This window comes from Lissotriton vulgaris (assembly GCF_964263255.1).
Source record: "Lissotriton vulgaris chromosome 7 unlocalized genomic scaffold, aLisVul1.2 SUPER_7_unloc_1, whole genome shotgun sequence".
Classification (NCBI taxonomy): domain Eukaryota; kingdom Metazoa; phylum Chordata; class Amphibia; order Caudata; family Salamandridae; genus Lissotriton; species Lissotriton vulgaris.
Genome location: NW_028240614.1, coordinates 166,787 through 186,460, shown reverse-complemented (window position 1 = coordinate 186,460; position 19,674 = coordinate 166,787). Strand labels below are relative to the sequence as shown.

At 45.2% G+C, this 19,674-nt stretch overlaps 1 protein-coding gene across 2 annotated transcripts in view; it reads right to left on the bottom strand.

The window, feature by feature from the left end:
* The window catches only part of LOC147672970 (sulfotransferase 6B1-like), a 195,422-nt gene that overhangs the window by 55,410 nt on the left and 120,338 nt on the right, over positions 1 to 19,674 (bottom strand). For both annotated transcript variants that reach the window (XM_086947845.1, XM_086947846.1), the window contains one exon: positions 7,575 to 7,701. In XM_086947845.1, coding sequence (XP_086803971.1) covers positions 7,575 to 7,701 — 127 coding nt within the window. The remainder of the gene's footprint in view (positions 1 to 7,574; positions 7,702 to 19,674) is intronic.

The window sequence follows — 19,674 nt, the reverse complement described above, 5'->3', positions numbered from 1 at the left end:
GTTCACCTCGCTCACTCCAACAACACTGACAACGCCATGTGGCCACGTGTCTAACCAGGGTCTATTTAAACCCGTCATCAAAGCGGGACTGACGTCCCCGCCCCCTGAAGGTTACTAATGTTTTTCCAAATACCCGTTATTAAACTGCTCATTTGCGAGCGAAAGTTCCAAAATATGTAACCACGTACGCTAATATACACCAGTGAACATTATTTTAAAGTGATGTAAAATAATATGAGTTATGTACAACTCCCGTCCATGGTTATAGAAAGAGGACTGATCTAACTACCTCTCATCCACTTCAACTTGTGCTACTCTTCTGCCTGCTTCTACATTGTATTATAAACAACAATGTTTGTATCTCCTAATCGCTACTGCGAAAATAGGCTAGGGGGGTGAATAAAAAAATTCTAATTGTGGATTCACTACGTACTCAATCGTTGATGATACTTCAGTATAAGCTCAATCCTGTATTGACAACTCAGCATGTTACCACAGTGTATTTAAGAGGCTCAAGACATACACCAGAATATTTAGAAGTAAGTGATATACTATTGTGACGATGTAATGAAAAGCAGTTAGAGAAAGTGTGCATTTACGTGAACTCTTGATTTTGGTTTGTAGGACTTTTGGCTCAATTCACAGCAGTTGAAGAAAGTACATGTGCTTGATTTCAGGGTATGTCTCTCCCCTTTTTTCATTTTATTTGTTGTAAGGCAGGTAGTTAAGTACTCAAATAATACACGTTGATTATACTTGGTTAAACTCAATAGCATGTATAGGGAATAACACAGTGGAAATGAACATTGCTTGGATAGCTGGTTGTGTTTGATCAAATAACATGTTCAAGAAAAAAGTACTGTGTTGTCTCATGATTAAAAATGGTAGGATGCGAATAGAAGATGAAAAATTGTTAATATGGTTACAAAATTCTTATTATTTATTTACGCAGTGATTTCCCCTGACGAAGATGCGAGTGCATCGAAATGCATTGGGAACCGACACAAGCACAGATGAAAAGGGTTTTTCTTTGTATTAATTTGATATTCGCCACATGGGAATTGTATCAGCAGTGATAACCAATTGCTAAACAGTTTGAAATATGTGTTTTGTAGAGTATTGACATGTTTTTATCAACTGAAGTAAAGAATAAGGAGTGAAGACACTTAAGTTGTGGTTTCGTTTATATTAACGACACTGGTAGAAAATGTTGTTTGGAAGATAAGCATTGAAATGTTTAATAATTTACCATGTTTGATTACTTATGAATAAGAGTCATACATAAGGGTTGCACCTGAGCAAAATTGAACAGTGCAATCCTGCACGTGACACAATTGTGTCGGTGTTTGCAGTTCAAAGCTTTTTTGTGGTCAAAAAGACTCTGATCTGCACAATCGGAGCCTTTGCTACTACAAAATAGCCTTTGGGTAAGTTCAGATCCCTTATGGTGATTCAGTTGTTTGATACTATATTGCAAAACAGGTTTGCCACTACATACTAAATTGCAAATTGAAAAAGGCATGTGTAGTGCGTACCTTCCAGTCTGTGATTTCTAATGATATGAACCATTGGTCACAAATCATTGAAAGGTTACCAACACCCCAAAGGAGGTAGTAAGCCTCTCGCAAACATGAAGGGGGCTCTTAGGGACCCCCTCCTCTTTGTCAATGATGTAAAAAACATTTTTTTAGTAGTAGTCAGTGGTGTCTCGGAGTCTGCTTTCTGGTAAAAAAAAATAGTTTTACAACCTTTTCTTCTTTAAACCCATCCTGTTTTCCATTCAGACAAACAGGCTGTGCTCAGAAAATAAGATTGCTTTATTTAAAAGCAATCACAGACATGGAGGTATGCTGACCCCAGCAGGCCACCATCCGTGTGATGATGGGTCTCAGTTTACGACCTACCTCATGCATAGCAGTGAAGTAGGTCAAATTCCACCCCCTACAAATTGGAATTTTGTGTACCATGTTTGCAATTTTGTGACCCATGTTTTAATGTATATGTTGGTTTGCAAAAATTCAGTGTATTGGAATAAAGTTGGTGGAGAAATTGTGACCACTTCTGCTGAATGCTGTGTACAAACATAAAGGATAAAGTCCTGAATCTTTGAAGCTAATAAATTAAAATTAATCTTGGGGGTCGAGAGAAAATGGAAATGTGCAGCCTGTAATAAAGTGCTGTTCTGCATTAGAGAAGAAACCTACCTACATTTAACACGCATTGGCAAGGCCAATAGGTCTGGAGTTGTCCGGCAGCCTTTTGGCAGTTCTTGTTTTGTATGGTCATGGCTTTTATAAAGACGTAATGTTCGGGAAGCTACTGGGTCCTCGTCAATCTAAAAACAAATATTGACTACAGACAAAAAAGTTTATGTTTTCAAAAAAGCACATTACCATAGTACTCCCTGGCACTGAAGGGAACTACTTTGTGTGTGGTTGTGCTCATTGTGAAAAGGCAGCCTGCCGTAACTGGCAGTGAAGTCCGCCAATGGCTGAAGGGGGCTGACGCATTTCCGCTTGATGCATGTTTGAGTGTGTTGGAGAAAAACGTGATTGAAACAATCACAGACAAAAGGATGACGTGTGGCTGAAAATCCCTATAAGTAACCATGACAGACACATATTTTTTGTAAAATCAAAAAGTCTTGGCTAACATCCCTACTCTTTGCATTTAAAGCTGAAAATTTCATTTTTCTTTTCAAAAAGTCATATGGGATGTTACTTTATTTAAAAGCAAACACAGAGATGGTGGTCTGCTGGCTCCAGGAGGCCACCATCCCTGTTTGCTGCGATTCCAAGGGGTCTCAAATTGTGGCCTACCTCATGAATATTGATGGGGGAGGTCTATTGTGACACCATTAGAATCGCTAACTGTGTCAAAGACTCGTTAGTAAATAGGTGATTGAAATCGGGGCTGGACTGGGCACTCGAAGCAGCCCTGGCTATTTTGTCACAGCAGCCGCCGGATGAAGGGTGGGTGCAAGTGTGAAGCACCGCTGCTTTTGTTACTGGGCACCAATATTGCAGCACCGCTGCAAAACCGTCTCCCAGCAACAACCCCATCCCCCATGCCTGCAACACCGTCCCCACCCTTCCAGCCTCCTGGGGAATTGCCCGAAGCCCAATATGGCCATTCCGGCCCTGTTTACAATAACCGAATAGAGAATCTCAAAAATCTACCATTGTCTGGAGGAAAGGAACAGCCACATACAACTCTAAGTTCACATGTTCCTCACATTCCCTTATGTTTTCCATGAAGTAAAGTGCAGGATACCTTCCAACGCAGTGCCGCGCACCACGATAGGCGGACCTCTGGACCATTACAAGGCGCGGTGCTCCATTTTGATGCTCCGAGCTGTTTCCGAAAAGTGCACCAGTAAAGCACATATAATGGCATTATGATCTGGCTGAACCAGGTGAAACATTGCTGGTTGTCTACACATCTGCAAGACTCCAGAGGTGTGGAGCCCCCTCTGGACGTCTGTACTGACAACAGGCGTGCATGTCTGTCAGACACCATTCAGGGAGCCACGGGGGAGGCAGGGGCTACTGGACGTCAACACTGGGGTTGAGGACACTCGCCTCTGATGCCTCTGAGAACTGGGCCAAGGACAGCCCTTTCTGTCTTGACTTCTCAGAGTAGCGAGGACCATCAGTCACAGGCTTCTCAGGGGGAATGAGGGTGGGGGGTTGCTCTAGTTCAGATCTTAACAATCAATTAAAAATACAATAAAGTGAATGTTCAGCCCAGTGCTTTTCTTTTAAAGAAAGAAAGTACTTTAGTCATACGATGGCACTCAATATACACACTACTTTGAATAAAAACAAGGAGGTGCCCCTGGGTGCTATGTTGGTTGACTCGGAGCCTGTCTCTCTCCCTCGCTGTTGACTGGGTTTCAAGGACTTCTAGGCGATCTCCCTTCTATCTCTAGGGGTCAAGTGGAGTAGCATGAAACTACCCAGGTGCATTCAATCCCCCCAGTGTGTATGTGCACTCATTTGCAAGTCTCTTACCCCTGCATGGGTTAATCAGATCTCTCAGGGTCACTTTCAGGTTCCCCAGTGCTCCAAAGAGCAAGGGAACACCTGCAGGCAGTTCCGGAGTGCCTTCGTCTCAGGTGCTGGCCCTGTTTAGTGGCCGACCTGCTCTGACTCTTCTTCATGGTCGCCAGGAACAGCAGTCCTGAGATGTTGCAGTCCTGATTTTATTGTTGATAAGAGCCTCCTCGCAAGGATCTGCAGGCGGCAGCTCTGACCTTCGTTGATGCCAGCTGGATCATGGGTGTAGCTCCCAATAAGGCCTTCGATGCTTGGGCAGTTCCAGTCAGTTTTTGTCATAGTGAGTACCGGTGCCCAAAGCACTGCTCAAAAGATAGTGCCCGTTGCTATTAAATGTTCCAACTCTGAATACCAAGGCTGCGTAGTCCAGAATACACCTCAGCCCTCTTGAATCCACTGCCAGATGCTCTCTGCACCTGTATCTCACTCTTGCAGGCTCCAGCGTTCTCTCTTGTTGACGGATTTTCTGCCTTCTCTTCCTTCTTCTATCCCTTTTTTGTGTTTACCCCTCTCTTGGTCTCTGGGAACATCAGCTAAGGAGAAATACGTGTCAGTGGGCTGCACCGCCCCAAACATGAGTGCCGAAGGACTCCACCGGCAACCACTGGCTCAAATCAAGCTCTGGTCCTACCCCTCACACATACAATCCACCAAGTGGCACAGCTCACTGAGGGTATTCATGGAATCTGTGCTAACTAAAAGTACTCTTTGCATATCGAAAGGAGCCCTTTCTCTACCCCCGCTTCAGTGTGTAGGTGTCCTCCCTCCAGCAGCAAGAACACTTGCACTGTAGAAGAGCACAGTCTCTCGTCGTGGGCAAGGTCAGGCCAGGGTCATCCAAAAAGGATCCCACTGGTCTCCATTGCTGTGGCCCACATATCCTCACCATGCATGTAGCACATAGGCTAGACACACCAACATACTTACATGCTGTGTGTAATAAGGCAATGGACTTGGAAAGCACACAGAAGCAGAAGTTTACATGGTTGCGCAGTAGACCTTCATTTCAGTGTCTCAGATAATAGGGTCTGGGCCACATGATGGATTCTAGAACACGGTATGCTGCCACCATCACTCTACATGCTAAACCCAGTCACAGGGACAGTAGTTCTCTGTGTAAAATATGGGCAGACTGTGTGCGCCCCTCCTGGAACACAGGACATGTGAGTGACTGAATGAAATGTGACTTATATAGCACATGGATACTCCAAGGAGTGTCCTAGTGCTGTGAACGTCAGCAACCTTACAGAGTACAATCGAACTGTTTATTATTGCTTAGAAAGCCTGGTTCTCTGATTTTTCTGAACAAACAAAATAGAGCCCTATGGGCCCGATTTACAGAACTAACTTAAGACAAAACACTAAACTTACTACTTTTGGTATTCACAGAAGTTAGGATTTTGTCTTAAGTTTGCCTTAAGTCAGTCTTAACACAAACTTAAGACAAAATCCTAACTTCTGTGAATACCAAAAGTAGTAAGTTTAAGATTTTGTCTTAAATTAGTTCAGTGAATCGGGCCCACTGAGCATAAGTCGAGGGGGAGCTTGTTCCATGCAGATGGCTCTAGATAAGAGAAAGCAAAAGACACACAGATGATGTACGGAATGCAGAGCTAATCAAACATTCAACCCCAGTCAACAGATCTGAGTTAAATCCATCGTTCTTTTGCTCACCATGCCACCCCAGTTTAGACTCGGCCATATGCAAATCAGTCTTGACCCTTTGCCTCATGGGAACAGTCCAGTCTGAACTGCCAAGCCAGGTCCTCCCTGGATGGGAAACAAGCATCTTGGGACCCGTTTCGGGGCATCACCCCTCATCAGCCAGGTAAGCTTGAATCCAGTGGCACAGTGAGCCCGGGACACACGTCTGGGCATACCCAGCGCACCACATTTTAGACCCAGCCATATGCAAATCAGTCTTGACCCTGTGCCTCATGGGGACAGTCCAACCCGAACTGGAAACAAGCATCCTGGGACCAGTTTCAGGGCATCACCCCTCATCAGCCAGGCAAGCTTGAATCCAGTGGCATAGTGAGCCCGGGACCCATGTCTTGGCATACTTAGCACGCTTAGGGCAAGAAACCAAAAGACACACAGATGATGGATGGAATGCAGAGCGAATCAAACATTCAACCCCAGTCAAGAAAACTGGGTTAAATCCATCTTTCTTTTTCTCACTATGCCCCCCCAGTTAAGACTCGTGGGAACAGTCCAGCCCAAACTGCCAAGCCAGGTCCTCCCTGGACTGAAATCAAGCATCCTGGGACAGGTTTTGCTACGCCACCAGATTCAAGCTATCCTGGCTGATGAGGAGTGAAACTCCGAAACCAGTCCCAGGATGCTTGTTTCCGGTCCAGAGAGGACCTGGCCTGGTAGTTCTGTCTGGATTATTCCCGTGGGGAACAGGGTAAATACTGATTTGCATATGGCTGGGGCCAAACTGGAATGGCGTGGCTTAGAAAAAAACGATGGATTTTAACCCAGATCTGTGATTGGGGGTGAATGTTCGATTGATTCAACATTCCGATCATCATCTGTTCTTTTTACAATTGTCACCCTAATTGGGAAGGGTATGCCCAGACCTGCGTTCCGTGCTCGGTACATCACCAGATTCAAGCTATCCTGGCTGATGAGGGGTGAAACCCCGAAACCAGTCCTAGGATGCTTGTTTCTAGTCCAGGGAGGACCTTGCCTGGCAGTTCGGGCTGGACTGTTCCAATGGGGAACTGGGTCAAGGCTGATTTTCATATGGCTGGGGCCAAACTGGAATGGCGTTTCATGAAAAAAACCAATGGATTTAATACAGATCTGTTAGTGGGGGTGAATGTTCAATTGATTCAGCTTTCCGTCCATCATCTGTTCATTTTAAACCTAGATAAGAGAAGGCACGTCCCCTGCTCTAGTGCGACGAATCTTAGGGATCTTAGACTGAAGACGGATTTCTAGAGGGGACGTAAAAGCTACTTCATGTCCAGAGGTAGCCTGCACCTGTATGATGAAGTACCTTGTGGACCAGTACTAGTGTTTTAAACAGTATCCTCGTCCTTATTGGGAGCCAGTGGAGGGCGTGTAGGTGCGAGGGACACATGCATTCTAGGAGGTAGGCTAAGGAGCTATGTGCTGCCATGTTCAGGAACAATTGAAGTCTGTGGATCAGGAAGTTCCAAATACAGGGCATTTCTATAGTTCAACCTCGAGGCGAATAGTGCCTGGACATCAGACTTCCTAGCTGAGAATGAAAGGAAGCGCAAGAACGTTTTTAGTATGTGCAGTAGCCCAAAACATGTGCATACCTCAGACATGCCACATTCCTACTACAGCATTCCCACTCTTTATCCAACTGATGTAACCTGAACAAAAGACACCGCACGTTTCATGATAATAAACAAGGAAGAAGGCTGTGATGCTCTTCCACAGCGCAACGCGCCCTTAAACATGGCGGCCCACTGGAGACGCCATTGACAACAAGGTTTTCAAACACTCTTCAGCCATTTTCAATAAAAATAAAATTACCTTTTCCGCTGATGAACTGCTCGAAACACTCATCCCAGGAGTTGTATCTAGGAATGTCATACAAACTATTAAGGAAGTGGAACAGCGACACTGCCGTGTCTTTGGGATTTCGAAACACCACCAAAGTCTGTTGGGAAGAATCAAACAGTGTAAACAAGAACACAATAAAGAGCTTTCAATTCTGTAATTTTTTAAGAAGGCTGACATGCAAAAATTCAATAATGCACATTAAAAGATCACACTACCAGACCAAGTCATAACAGAAATACACTCTGTAGGTAACATTCACCTCTCTTCGTTAAACTGCTGTATCAGTGGAATAGGTTTACACAAAGCTGAGTCCATGGCCTGCATAGCAATGGACCAAACCACTCTTCGCAGGATGTTGAATGTTCTTTGTTTTCTACACTGCATGAGAGAGGGGAGTTGGGGCAAGGCCAGCGACGGCGGTTGGCCATCATGTGTCTCAGTTGAAAACAGACCTGAACCAGAGACAGACTTTTGGCTCTAGTCAGGCTGGGACCTTCATTTGCTCTCCCATCTATACTTAGTGGCCCATTAGGATGGCGGGCGAATTGCCCCCGCCAAGCTGGCGGTAGCCTCCGCCAGCCTGGCGGGGGCAATCCGCCCTCCATCCGCACCTAAATTCCCCCCGCCATATTAGGATCGTGGGGGGACCGTGGTGGATGGAAAGACCGTCTGCCGCTTTTCCGCCCCGGTCGCCTTGCGACCGGGGCGGAAAAGGTTTAATATGGTGGCGGTGTCTAATAGACACCGCCAGCCATATTGTGATGGGCTTGTCTAGATGCCTTTCCATGCGGTCTTCACTCTGGGGGCCCCCTGTGGGCCCCCAGAGTGAAGAAGATGTGAGGGGTGCACACAGGGGGGTACCTGTGGTACCCCCCTGCATTTGCATAAACAAAGCGGCAGGCACCGTGCGGTGCCTGCCGCTTTGTCTATGCAAATGCATTAATGCATTTTTAGCATTGTGGCGGGCGGTGCTGAGAGCACCGCCCGCCACAATGCTAAAAATGCAGGATTTGCCTGCCACTGTGGCAGACACATCCTAATACCCCGGCGGGACCCCCGCCCTATGGCGGGCGGTCCAAACCCCGGTAGGATGACGGGCGGACAAAGTCCACCCGTCATCCTAATAGGCCTCTTAGTCTTAAAAAGCAGGCTTAGCCCATGAGAATCACAAACTGTGTCTTTAAACAGCACAGGTGTTCCCAGGGGACACTGCACTTACAAGCTCACCCCAACACAGCATGGGTGTCCCTTAGGTCACTTAGAATGTATTTATAGACGTTGGCATCACAAAGCGATGCTATCCCTTAGATACACAGATTTTACGGATGGGAATTTTAAAGAGCATCAGGTTATTAGGTTTATACAGGTCTCAGCATAAAAGAGCAGAGAAACACCTCTGCTACACAAATTGCACAGAATCAGTCCTCACACAGCATACCTCGCGGCACCTGGTGATGGTACACCCCAGGTGCACCTTGTGAGCGCACTTGAGAATCTTAAGCCGTAAACTCTCCAGAGGAATCATCCTGTCATCCTGCATTAAATTGAATTTTTAGCAGAAAGCTCCTCGGCTACCTTTACAAAGGCTTCAAGACTCACATGCAAACTCTTGTCTTTAGGCCAGCCTTTTTTGACAAAAAAACAATCATTCCACCCCTGCTCGGTACAGATAGAGACCTCTTCAAGGTCCACAGCAGCTGAAAGATAATACCTCAATTCATCAATTTAAAACGCTTCACCATCATCCTAAATAGGAAATCCTAAGAAGTAGCCTGCCGTGCCAGTTTTCCCTCAAGTATGTGAACAACAAATTGATATTGCAAAACCCTAGAGGCTAATCTGCCAATCCTAGGGATAGAGTTACGTGCCTTCCCACCATTCAATGTATATGCATATATCAGTGGCTTGTGGTCAGTTCTCAAAATGAAATGTCTGCACCATACATAACAGCTACATTTATCCAAAGCACAACCACAATTCATTAGTTACTTGTAAATTACCGAATAATGTAACTTTGCCTCTATTAAAGAATGCAAATCCACGTCATAATGCATAGTCACCTCTTGCTGATCCGTTCCATTAGTAAAGAGTGCACTCAGACCATGGTAGCTTGCATGCGCTGTAATGATACATGATTTCAAAGGATCATAGGGTAACAATGCACACGCATCTGCTATTTGCCCCTTAATCTATTCAAATGCCTTTTAACAAACTGAATCCCACACTAACAGAACTTTTTTCTAAATTACTGAAACATCTCATTTAGGCGGCATAGCCAGATATAAAATGTGAATAAAACTCTAAAAATTCCATTAATGCCTTCAAACCATATGTGTCTTTGGCTGGGTGAATCTCCTTAACAACTTTGATAAGACTAGGCCATAGTTTACAACACCTTTCGTCACTATATGTCTCATATTTTCAACCTGTTGCTTAGGAATTTGACATATTCTTCTTTTGGCTACTACTCTGAATTTATGGAAAATGCCAAGGACTATGTACAGTATAGCATCATGTGCCTCACTGTTTGAAGCACAAATCAAAACATCATCCTGAAATACAGCAACACCTTATATATCCTTGAGCATATGATACATAATCTGCTAAAATACAGAGGCTGTCCCAGCCAATCCATATGAAATTCACCAGTACTGGAAAGACCCAATAGACAAAATACAAGTAGTCAATTGTCTTGATTCTGTGTTCAGAACTTCTTGTTGTTAAGCTGTGAGCGCTGTCTTGGTGAACCACAGCACCACCCATAATTATTTTTATCATGGGATATGCCTCTACCCAAATTTCCTAGTTCAAGTTAAGCAGGTTGACACTCTCTCTCGGTTCACCCCTGAGCTTGCAAGCTACAACTAAAAGTGAGCGACAAAAGGAAGATTCCATTGGTTTAATGTTGGCCCAAGACAAAAAATATTCAATTCTTTTTCAAGATCCTTTCTGACACTGAAAGGTACTCCTCAAAGTTTGTGTTTAATATGAATTGTCCCTTGCGTGACCCTGTCTTCTGTTTAAAACTTTCGATTCTTCCCAGTTCTCGAGAAAAGTCTCTATGATAGCTTACCATTAATACCACTTAAACAGTACTTGCTCTTTGACACCAGATCAAAAAGGCCTTGGTGAAACCATCCTAAATGTTCTCCCTGTTAGTGGCCACATACATCGTTCCTTATATTCCTCTACCCTTGAATTTAAGTATGTCTTTAAAACGTCCCTATAGGCCAATTTTCAGTCCTTCACATGATATGGGGACCAATCAGAAAGGACTGCTTTTCTTTTTCCCCCAGTGTTTTCGAAAAGCTCCCTTATTATCATGGTGATCCTTACTCCTGATTCTATCAATAGGTGTAGGATCTAATCCTTCACCCCAACATCTACATATGTTTCTACACAGTCAAAAGGGTTGTTTTCATTCATACATTCCCATTTGAAACCACTAGAACCATATCATGCATTCCTTCTTGTAAATATGTAATGTCATCACCATTGTCTCCTTATTGTTGTGCAACATTAGCAATGTTGTCACTATTCTATTTGGCTTTCTAACATCTTTGGCAATATGACCCAACCTATTGCACTTCCATGTCATCACATTTTTTGTGGGACACAACTTCACTCCTTTCTCATGACTTTGATTATTACATACATTTATTTGTTGGAAATATTGTTCAATGAACGTTTTCCCTTGATCTAAATTCTCTTGGCAATCTGTCCCTTTCTTGCTTAACTACCCAGATTGACTCCAACCTGGAATTGTTCAGTTCTCTTACTCAACCTTGAAAGGTTTCTATATTTGTAGCCATTTTTGTTGTTTATTCCAAAGATGTATTAACTAAAGAGAGCATTTTTTGCTTTATTCCTTTGTACCATTGGTCACAAAGGAGTTGATCAGTGAAACCTTCATATTCACAATCTGCTACAAGTCTCGATAATACAATGACATATGAATCAATATTTCCTTCTTGTCTCTGAACCGCAATACCGGGTTGGACGCCAAAGCGTCTTTCTAGCTTCTTAATTACTTCCTGGTATTCATTTTAAAGTTCACATTCAGCTAATTCAATGTTTGGTAGATGTTTGAATATCATACTTTCCTCAAGTCCCAACAAATTTAAATGAAGGAATTTCTTTCATTTGGATCTCAATCTTGAAGTACCCATTGCTCCCAAATAAGTTTTAAAAGCTCATACTACTGTCTACTGTGTAATTGATGGATCTAAGGAATTTCATAAAATGGAGGCGGTTGATTTACTGATTGCACGGCAGAAAGAATAAGGAGTAGATGTGAGAATCAAGATTAAAATTGCAATCCTAAATTGCAATTATAAATGCCTGAGAATCAAGAAAAGAGTAATACCAGACAAACAATGTCAACTACACAGATGGCAGAGGAATGCATCCCAGTCCAGGTAAAATAACTTGTATTAAGGATGATCAGTCTGAAACGTTGATACTGGTGAACATGTAACAACATAAGCAATGAAATCACTATTAACTTGGTACAACAGCTCTGCGATTTAATAACCTAAATTGTATTTCAAGATGTCACTCAGCATTGTGATGTGTTTGTCACAATCAGAATGATGCATTTCTGGCTCCTTTGGTAGAACTGAAACTCTTGTACTCTTTATAAGCCTAAATAACCACATAGTGAGTGTCACGGGTTGTGGAGCTGACACAAAAGTGCTGTGGTTTGAAAATACAATATATAGGCCTTGGAACCTAAGATGTATTCCACTGCAAGTTGCTGACACTACATGGCCTTGTGACATGTATGCCATTGATAGAGCGAGGTACAGAAGATTTTGTGTGTACCCCATTCAGATCTATCACCCCATAACAAAGTAAATATATTAATTTTGATTGCTGTGCATTAATAAAAACACACACATTACATGTGGGAAATGCTTTGCACTAACAGGTTTGATTAACATATTAATTGAAGATGTAAAACGCATGTTTAATCTATTTTGTGCATTTAAGTGGTGTAATAGTGTATGTCTATGTTGTAATGTACATTGTGCACTGCATGCTGCTTTTCTGCTTCATTTATTTAATGGCTTGCAGTGTGATGCTTTTCTGCTAGGTAACAGTTTTATAGGATAAATATTAGCACTGGTGGGTGGGGGGACAGAAAACACTTATATTCTGTGTATTTACATTTTCTTTTTGTGTTTATCGTAGTTTTGGTTGGTTGCCAATTCCAAAATGGTTTCGCTTTTCCCGGTTCTGTGCAGTAGAAAAACCTTACATCATTTTGCTGAGAGAAGCTCGTCCATGCTCTGTGCTTCACTCAAAACCTTGCAACTTCAGCTGACTATATTCGAGGCCATTTGAACGCTGGTGAGTGGCTGTGGGCCAAAATGATAACCACGAGAACAGCAGAATGTCTGCCAAGGATAAAAGTCAAATGCCTTCCAAAAATGAACACGTGGAAACAGCAGAATCACTGAAAATGAACATTTAAAGGCCTGATGATGAACCGGAACAGTCGATCTTGTATTTATCAGTTTGTCAAACAAAGTAATTCCCGGACATCCTGGAAGTTAGGAAATGCATGGACAGTCGAATTTGTATCTGTCAGCTTTTTAATCAGGAAGTTATTCATGGACATCCTGAAAATTAACAAATACATTGTAAATTAACGGGCATCCTGAGAGCTAAGAACTGCAATGTCATGACCAATCAGAGAAAGGGAAACGACAAGTGTTGAAACATTTGAGGGTAGAGAGCCAGCAAATACAGTATAAATATCAGATCAAAATTGGGGTTTATTGACACAGAAGCTGATCGCAGAAAGATGCTGTTTGCACTGCAGCTGTTTACAGAGATGCTGGGAGCCTGAAACTATGTCGCAAGGCTCACTGATAACCCCTGTAGGTTGGAGATCGTAACGGGACACCAGCCTGGATAAGAGTTGCGCCCGAGGAGGCCTGGGTTAGTAAGTATAGATGGAGTTTCATGCTGGGTAGGAAGGTTTTAGTGTAGAAATCTTTAGAATCAAATGCATGTTTTAACTGGGGTTCTCTAATCTTTTTCATGAAGAATTTCTCTTTCAGTTACATGACCAAAGATTGATTGAGCTTTTTATTTAGAGAATAATGGAATTAATGTGAACCTGAATTTTCTCTTCGTGTCTTTTATTAAACAGTTTTCTTTCTCAGTGAGAATTAATAATGACAGAATAGATGCTAATTTTCTTTTATGCAAAGTAATTACATAAAATCTTTTAAACAATTTCAGGTGTTTGTGATTCTTTTAGAGTCAAGTAATTTTTCAAATCAATGTATTGTTGTAGTGAGGTTAAGCTGGTCTTGACAATCACCATCAACTTACTCAACTAATTGGTCCATCGACCTAATTGGCGGGGTACATTGATGCATAGATTAGTTTAGTAGAATTATTGAGGAAAACAAATGTTGGTGTTCAAATCTGTGCTTAAAAGGTATCCTGTCATAGGAGAGAATTCACTCAACCCATTATATATATATATATACATGTTTGCAGGGGTCTGGGGTAAAGTGTGTGTGTGTGTGTGTGACTAGGTGTGTTGTACTTCGGTGGTATGGGCCCCACCGGAGTGACCTGGACCCTGGGTTGGCGATATTTCTGGGTGAGCGCTGCATCACCATGTGAGTGACAAGGTTTGTCCCGCAGCATTCGTGATTTCTGGCTGTGTCGCTGCAGACTTTGGTGTTTTGAAATGCAACCAACATTCCATATGCTTTTAGGTGGCCAATGATAGGGCGCTTTTCTTCATGCAAATTCTGGTGCAAATCCAGGTTTAAGAAGCAATCTTTGATGCCTGTTTAGTTTTGCATGAGGTTAAGCATCAGAATCAATACAGTTCAATACTGTGAAGCAAATTAGGAACCAAAAGCAAGACAGAGTGTTCATTTTAAACCATGAAGGTTTATTAAATGAATAGCAAAGGTACAACTTCATATGCTCAAATCAGTTATAAATCAGTAATCAATGGCTTTATAAGTCAATATGTACCTCAAAGAAATTCAAAATCATTGAAGCAAAGTGAACTATTCTAAAGTTGTCTCAAAATAAAGTCAAGAAAAAGGAGTTCTACCATAGAGTACCCTGCACCCTGCCCTAGCCAGGTAAATGTCAGGGTAGTTCTAGACAGAAGACAGGACAATGAGGTTCTGCTGCAAATCCTCTGAAAGGCACAAGGAAGGCATCTGGGAAAGTGTCTGAACTCTCACCTACGCAACATTAAATCACACGATTCTAACACTTGATACACATGGTTCCCACACAAACGACCAATCAGTTTAAGCTACTACACATTGAGGTCACTCAGTGCAAACAATGCTGATAGCCACTATACTTTATACATCTGCAATTGTTAAATGTTGGCGGCCTGCATCCCCAGTGTGTAGGGGGGCACTTTTAGCCATCACTGAGAGTAGGGGGGAGTGCCCCAGGGAGTTGAATGGTGTGGGCATTGGAAGAAGGAGAGGGGGCTGCCCGTGGCCTATGTAGGGGCCACCCTAAAAGGGCGGCCCTTAAGTGCCATTTGGGCACTAACACACCCCTCACTAGTGGTTGGACTCCAGTTAGGAGTCCTCTCACGGTGGCATTGCTTACTTTTGTATGGAATAAACCTGCAGCAATATTTTGGCTGCAGATAACTCTCCCAGAGTACTGTACCAGGTCCTTCACTCTTTCACTAATCCCACAGCATGTGAGAGTGAGGACACATCGTCGCAATTACTTTGCGATAATATATCGCAATTTTTCTGCAATAAAATCGATCTTATCTATGCTAAAATAATAAATACAAATAATACCCTGACTACAAACACAGCCCCGATTTTTCAGGATTCAGAACTTGATAGTGGCCCTCATACTTTAGACCTCTTCTCCCCTATCACTCATAAAGAGGTATCCCTGCTCATGGCGCAGATTAAAAGTGGAAGTCCTGATGACATCATCCCGGCAAGACTCATGCCCACCTTGCTTGGAATCTTATCTCCCACCATTGAAAAACTTGTTAACCTATCCCTTTCCACAGGTTCTGTCCCCAAGCAGTGGAAACAAGCCTTGGTCAGACCAATCAGGAAAAACACCACAACTCCCTGGACTGATTTGTCTAACCTTAGACCTATTTCGTTGCTGCCATATCTGGGAAAGCTAGCTGAGAAGCATGTAAATCGCCAGTTATCTAGCTACATTGAGAAAGCTGGCGGCCTAGACTTTCTCAATCTGGGTTTAGGCCGAAACACAGTACAGAGTCCACCCTCCTGTCTGTTTCTGACGATCTGCATATGTTTCAAGACAAAGGCTACTCAGTAATTTTGGTGTTATTAGACCCTTCAGCCGCGTTCGACACCGTGTCGCACAACATCCTCATTGACCGGTTGTCGAACGTAGGGGTCAAGAACAACGCCCTTGCCTGGCTAAGGAGTTTTCTTACGGATCGGACCCAGACTGTCACCATGGGCAAATATAGATCAACTGAGGTAGGGATTACGAAAGGGGTGCCACAGGGCTCCTGCCTAAGCCCAACACTCTTTAACATCTACGTGGCACCCCTGGCAAGAGTGATGCGCAAATTTGGTTTCATCCCCGTGTCATATGCGGATGACACGCAGCTCCTCTTCCCATTTCGTAATCTCACCACAGAAATAAGAAACTCCTTCTCCGCTGGCATGAAAGCCGTCGCACAGTGGATGTCCACCAACTTCCTACAGTGCAATGTCAGCAAGACGGAAGTAATGCTGTTTGGAGACGCCAAATTACTGTGGACCCCTGACTGGTGGCCCTCTGATCTCGGTGTCGTTCCAGAGCCTAAACAGATTGTCAAAAATCTGGGGATACGCCTTGATCAGGACCTTTCTCTCAAACAGCACAGCAATATGGTAGCTGGCGCATGCTTCCACATCATAAGCATGATGCGTAGAATTTTTCCACTGCTACCGGACTCCTCCAGAAGAACATTGGTGCAAGCCCTTATATTGAGTCGTATTGACTATTGTAATGGGTTACTCCTTTCTGCAAATGAAGGAGTTCTCGACAGGCTTCAGGTAGTCCAGAACACGGCAGCCCGCCTTGTTCTAAATGCTCCCCCTAGAACAGCATCAAAACCTCTACTGCAGAAACTACATTGGTTGAGCATTCGACAAAGAGCCAAGTTCAAGATATGTTGTATCATTCATAAATGCCTGAATGGAAATGGCCCTACATATCTGGAGCAGAAATTTACCTTCTATACTCCCTCCAGATCGTTGAGATCTAGTGAGAATTTTCTGCTGGCTGTACCTCGTGTGAAAAAAACCAGACATGGAGGGAAAGCCCTATCTGTTGCGGGGCCTACACTGTGGAACAAACTGCCTTTGGCCCTTAGGCTCTGCACAGATCATTTAAAATTCAGGAAGCAACTCAAAACTCTGCTATTCACCGATAAAATCTAGACCCATTCTTTCATCTGCATAGTGTTGGACTCTATCTGGTATCACAGCGCAGAGATACTCCGGTTGGAGTCGATTCCAGCGCTATAGAAACCCATAAATAAATTTTCCCATTACAAAAATTGTCTTGTGTATTTATGTATTCATGCATTCTCAGACTGTGTGTGGGGGAAGTTGTCAATAATGTCACTATGAGAGGAGCTCGGTGCCCCCGGCCTATTGCGTTCAATGGGGTGCTAGGGGGGGTGTAGTCCCTGTAAATGCACGTAGAGGGGTGCAGGAAAAGTGTCAAAGGCCCATGGTGCAGAGAGGGGTTGATACGTGTATGTGTCCGAGGGGAAGGGTGGAAGTGTGAGAGGGTGGAGGGCAGGAGTGGGAAAGATGGAGGATTAAAGACTGGGGAGAAGGAGATTGTAGGTGTGGAGGGATAGACGAGTGATATGAGAAAGAGAAGGGTGCAGGAGCTAGAGAGGGGGAAAAGGAGGGAGGGGGAAGGGGGAAGAGGAGACCGCTGGAAGGGAGGGAGGGTAGGGGAAGAAAGGGGATGCAGGGTGGCGGGTAGAGGGGGTATCGCAAGGAGAATGATTGGCCTAGGTCAAGGCCTCACAGCATCTCGCCAAGAAGGGCCGTCATGGTCAGCAGGTATATGGGCATCTTCAGTCGGGAATTGAGGGGTGCAGGGGGGGCACATTTTGGGGATTGTTTAGTAGGGAGGGTGCCATGTCTGCCTGAACATCTGCGATTGGTCCTGCAGGTTGTAAATAACACGTTCGCACGTCACTGTCTGCATCATTGCCACGGTCCAGTCTCCCTGCGATGGGGTGTGGGGGACCTCCATTGGCAGTCAGCACTCTATGGAGGATGGGGCGCCGTGGGGGGTTGAGGAGATCCTGTGAGTTCCCGTCGTTATGCAGGAGGGTCAAGGAGGGGATGAGGGGATGTCACAGTATCATGGATGCCTCCAGGGTATTCCCAAATGACCGTCCAGAAGGGTTGGATGGAGGGGCATTCGTAAAGGATGTGAGTAGGATCGCGGCGGGGTGTGCATCTCCAGCAGTGTGCGTGAGGTAGGAGCCCTGCCCTGTGCAGTCTCACTGGGGTCCAGTGCAGTCTCACTGGGGTCCAGTGCATTCATCGAGCGACTTGAAGATGCAGAACTTTAAACGTGTCTTCTGGGCTCCCGTGTCCAGGGCTTCCAGGAGGTCAGCCCAGTTGTCCTCCTCGAGTGTTAACTGTAAGCAGGCCTCAATTTGATGTGGGGGTTGGGAAGGAGGGGCTTTGAGAAAAGGTGATGTGTGAGTGTGCTGCAGATTCCCGATATCACTCCCTTATGGTGACCTCTGATGGCGAGATAGGTCACCAAACGGTGAGGTCTGCAGGGACCACGGGCGTGGACACAAGCAGCATCTCAGGGAGTGTTTCAGCCTGTTGTAGTTGGAGACCGAATTCCACCCTCAGGCACTCAAATGGTTTAAGGTTCTCGTTGCCCAGGGCCTGGTCCAGGTTGTACATGCTAGCCTGTATCCCCTGGTCCCAGCGGAGGGCCTTTTCATTGATGCACAGGCTATCATTGCCCTGTAGGGGTGTCTTGTCATGCAGGTATGGGTCCACACCAAACAGAGTGTGTGCAACCTGCAATGCCCTTTGTGTGGCCTTCAACACGGGCTGTGTAGGGCCCCCAAAGAAGCGATAAACCATGAGTTTGGCCGCTGTCTGATGGGCCGTGAGGAGCCCCATACAAAGGAATGAATCTGTAGAGCTGCCAAAGGCACCGTCACAGGTCACATGCCTACTTGTAGGACACCCCCGCGCCGCACGGCCACCAGCTGCTGCGTGTGCCCCCTTGCCTCGACTGCCTCGCTGCCTGCCTCGCTGCCGCTGACCACGCCCCCTCCCTCGAGCGGCGTGGTCCGTGAGCGCCTGCCGGTTTCTCTTGACTGTTTTTCATTGTTTTGTCTCTTCCTTCCTTTGTGCCTGTTTTTTTTTGATTCTGTGCCCTTTATTGTGGTTTTCCTTCCTGTTTGCCCGCTGTCTCGCCGCCCTCCGCTCTCCCTCCCCGCTTCCCGCCACCGCCGCTAACCCCGCCCCTTTTTTCCCTTCTGTACCCTCCCCGCTCCCGCCTCCCAGCTGCTCCGCCCACCCGCGCACTTGGCCTTATATGGCGACCGTGCGTCGTAGGTGAGTGTGACCTACTTGTAGGACACCCCCGCGCCGCACGGCCACCAGCTGCTGCGTGTGCCCCCTTGCCTCGACTGCCTCGCTGCCTGCCTCGCTGCCGCTGACCACGCCCCCTCCCTCGAGCGGCGTGGTCCGTGAGCGCCTGCCGGTTTCTCTTGACTGTTTTTCATTGTTTTGTCTCTTCCTTCCTTTGTGCCTGTTTTTTTTTTGATTCTGTGCCCTTTATTGTGGTTTTCCTTCCTGTTTGCCCGCTGTCTCGCCGCCCTCCGCTCTCCCTCCCCGCTTCCCGCCACCGCCGCTAACCCCGCCCCTTTTTTCCCTTCTGTACCCTCCCCGCTCCCGCCTCCCAGCTGCTCCGCCCACCCGCGCACTTGGCCTTATATGGCGACCGTGCGACGCAGGTGAGTGTGACCTACTTGTAGGACACCCCCGCACCGCACGGCCACCAGCTGCTGAGT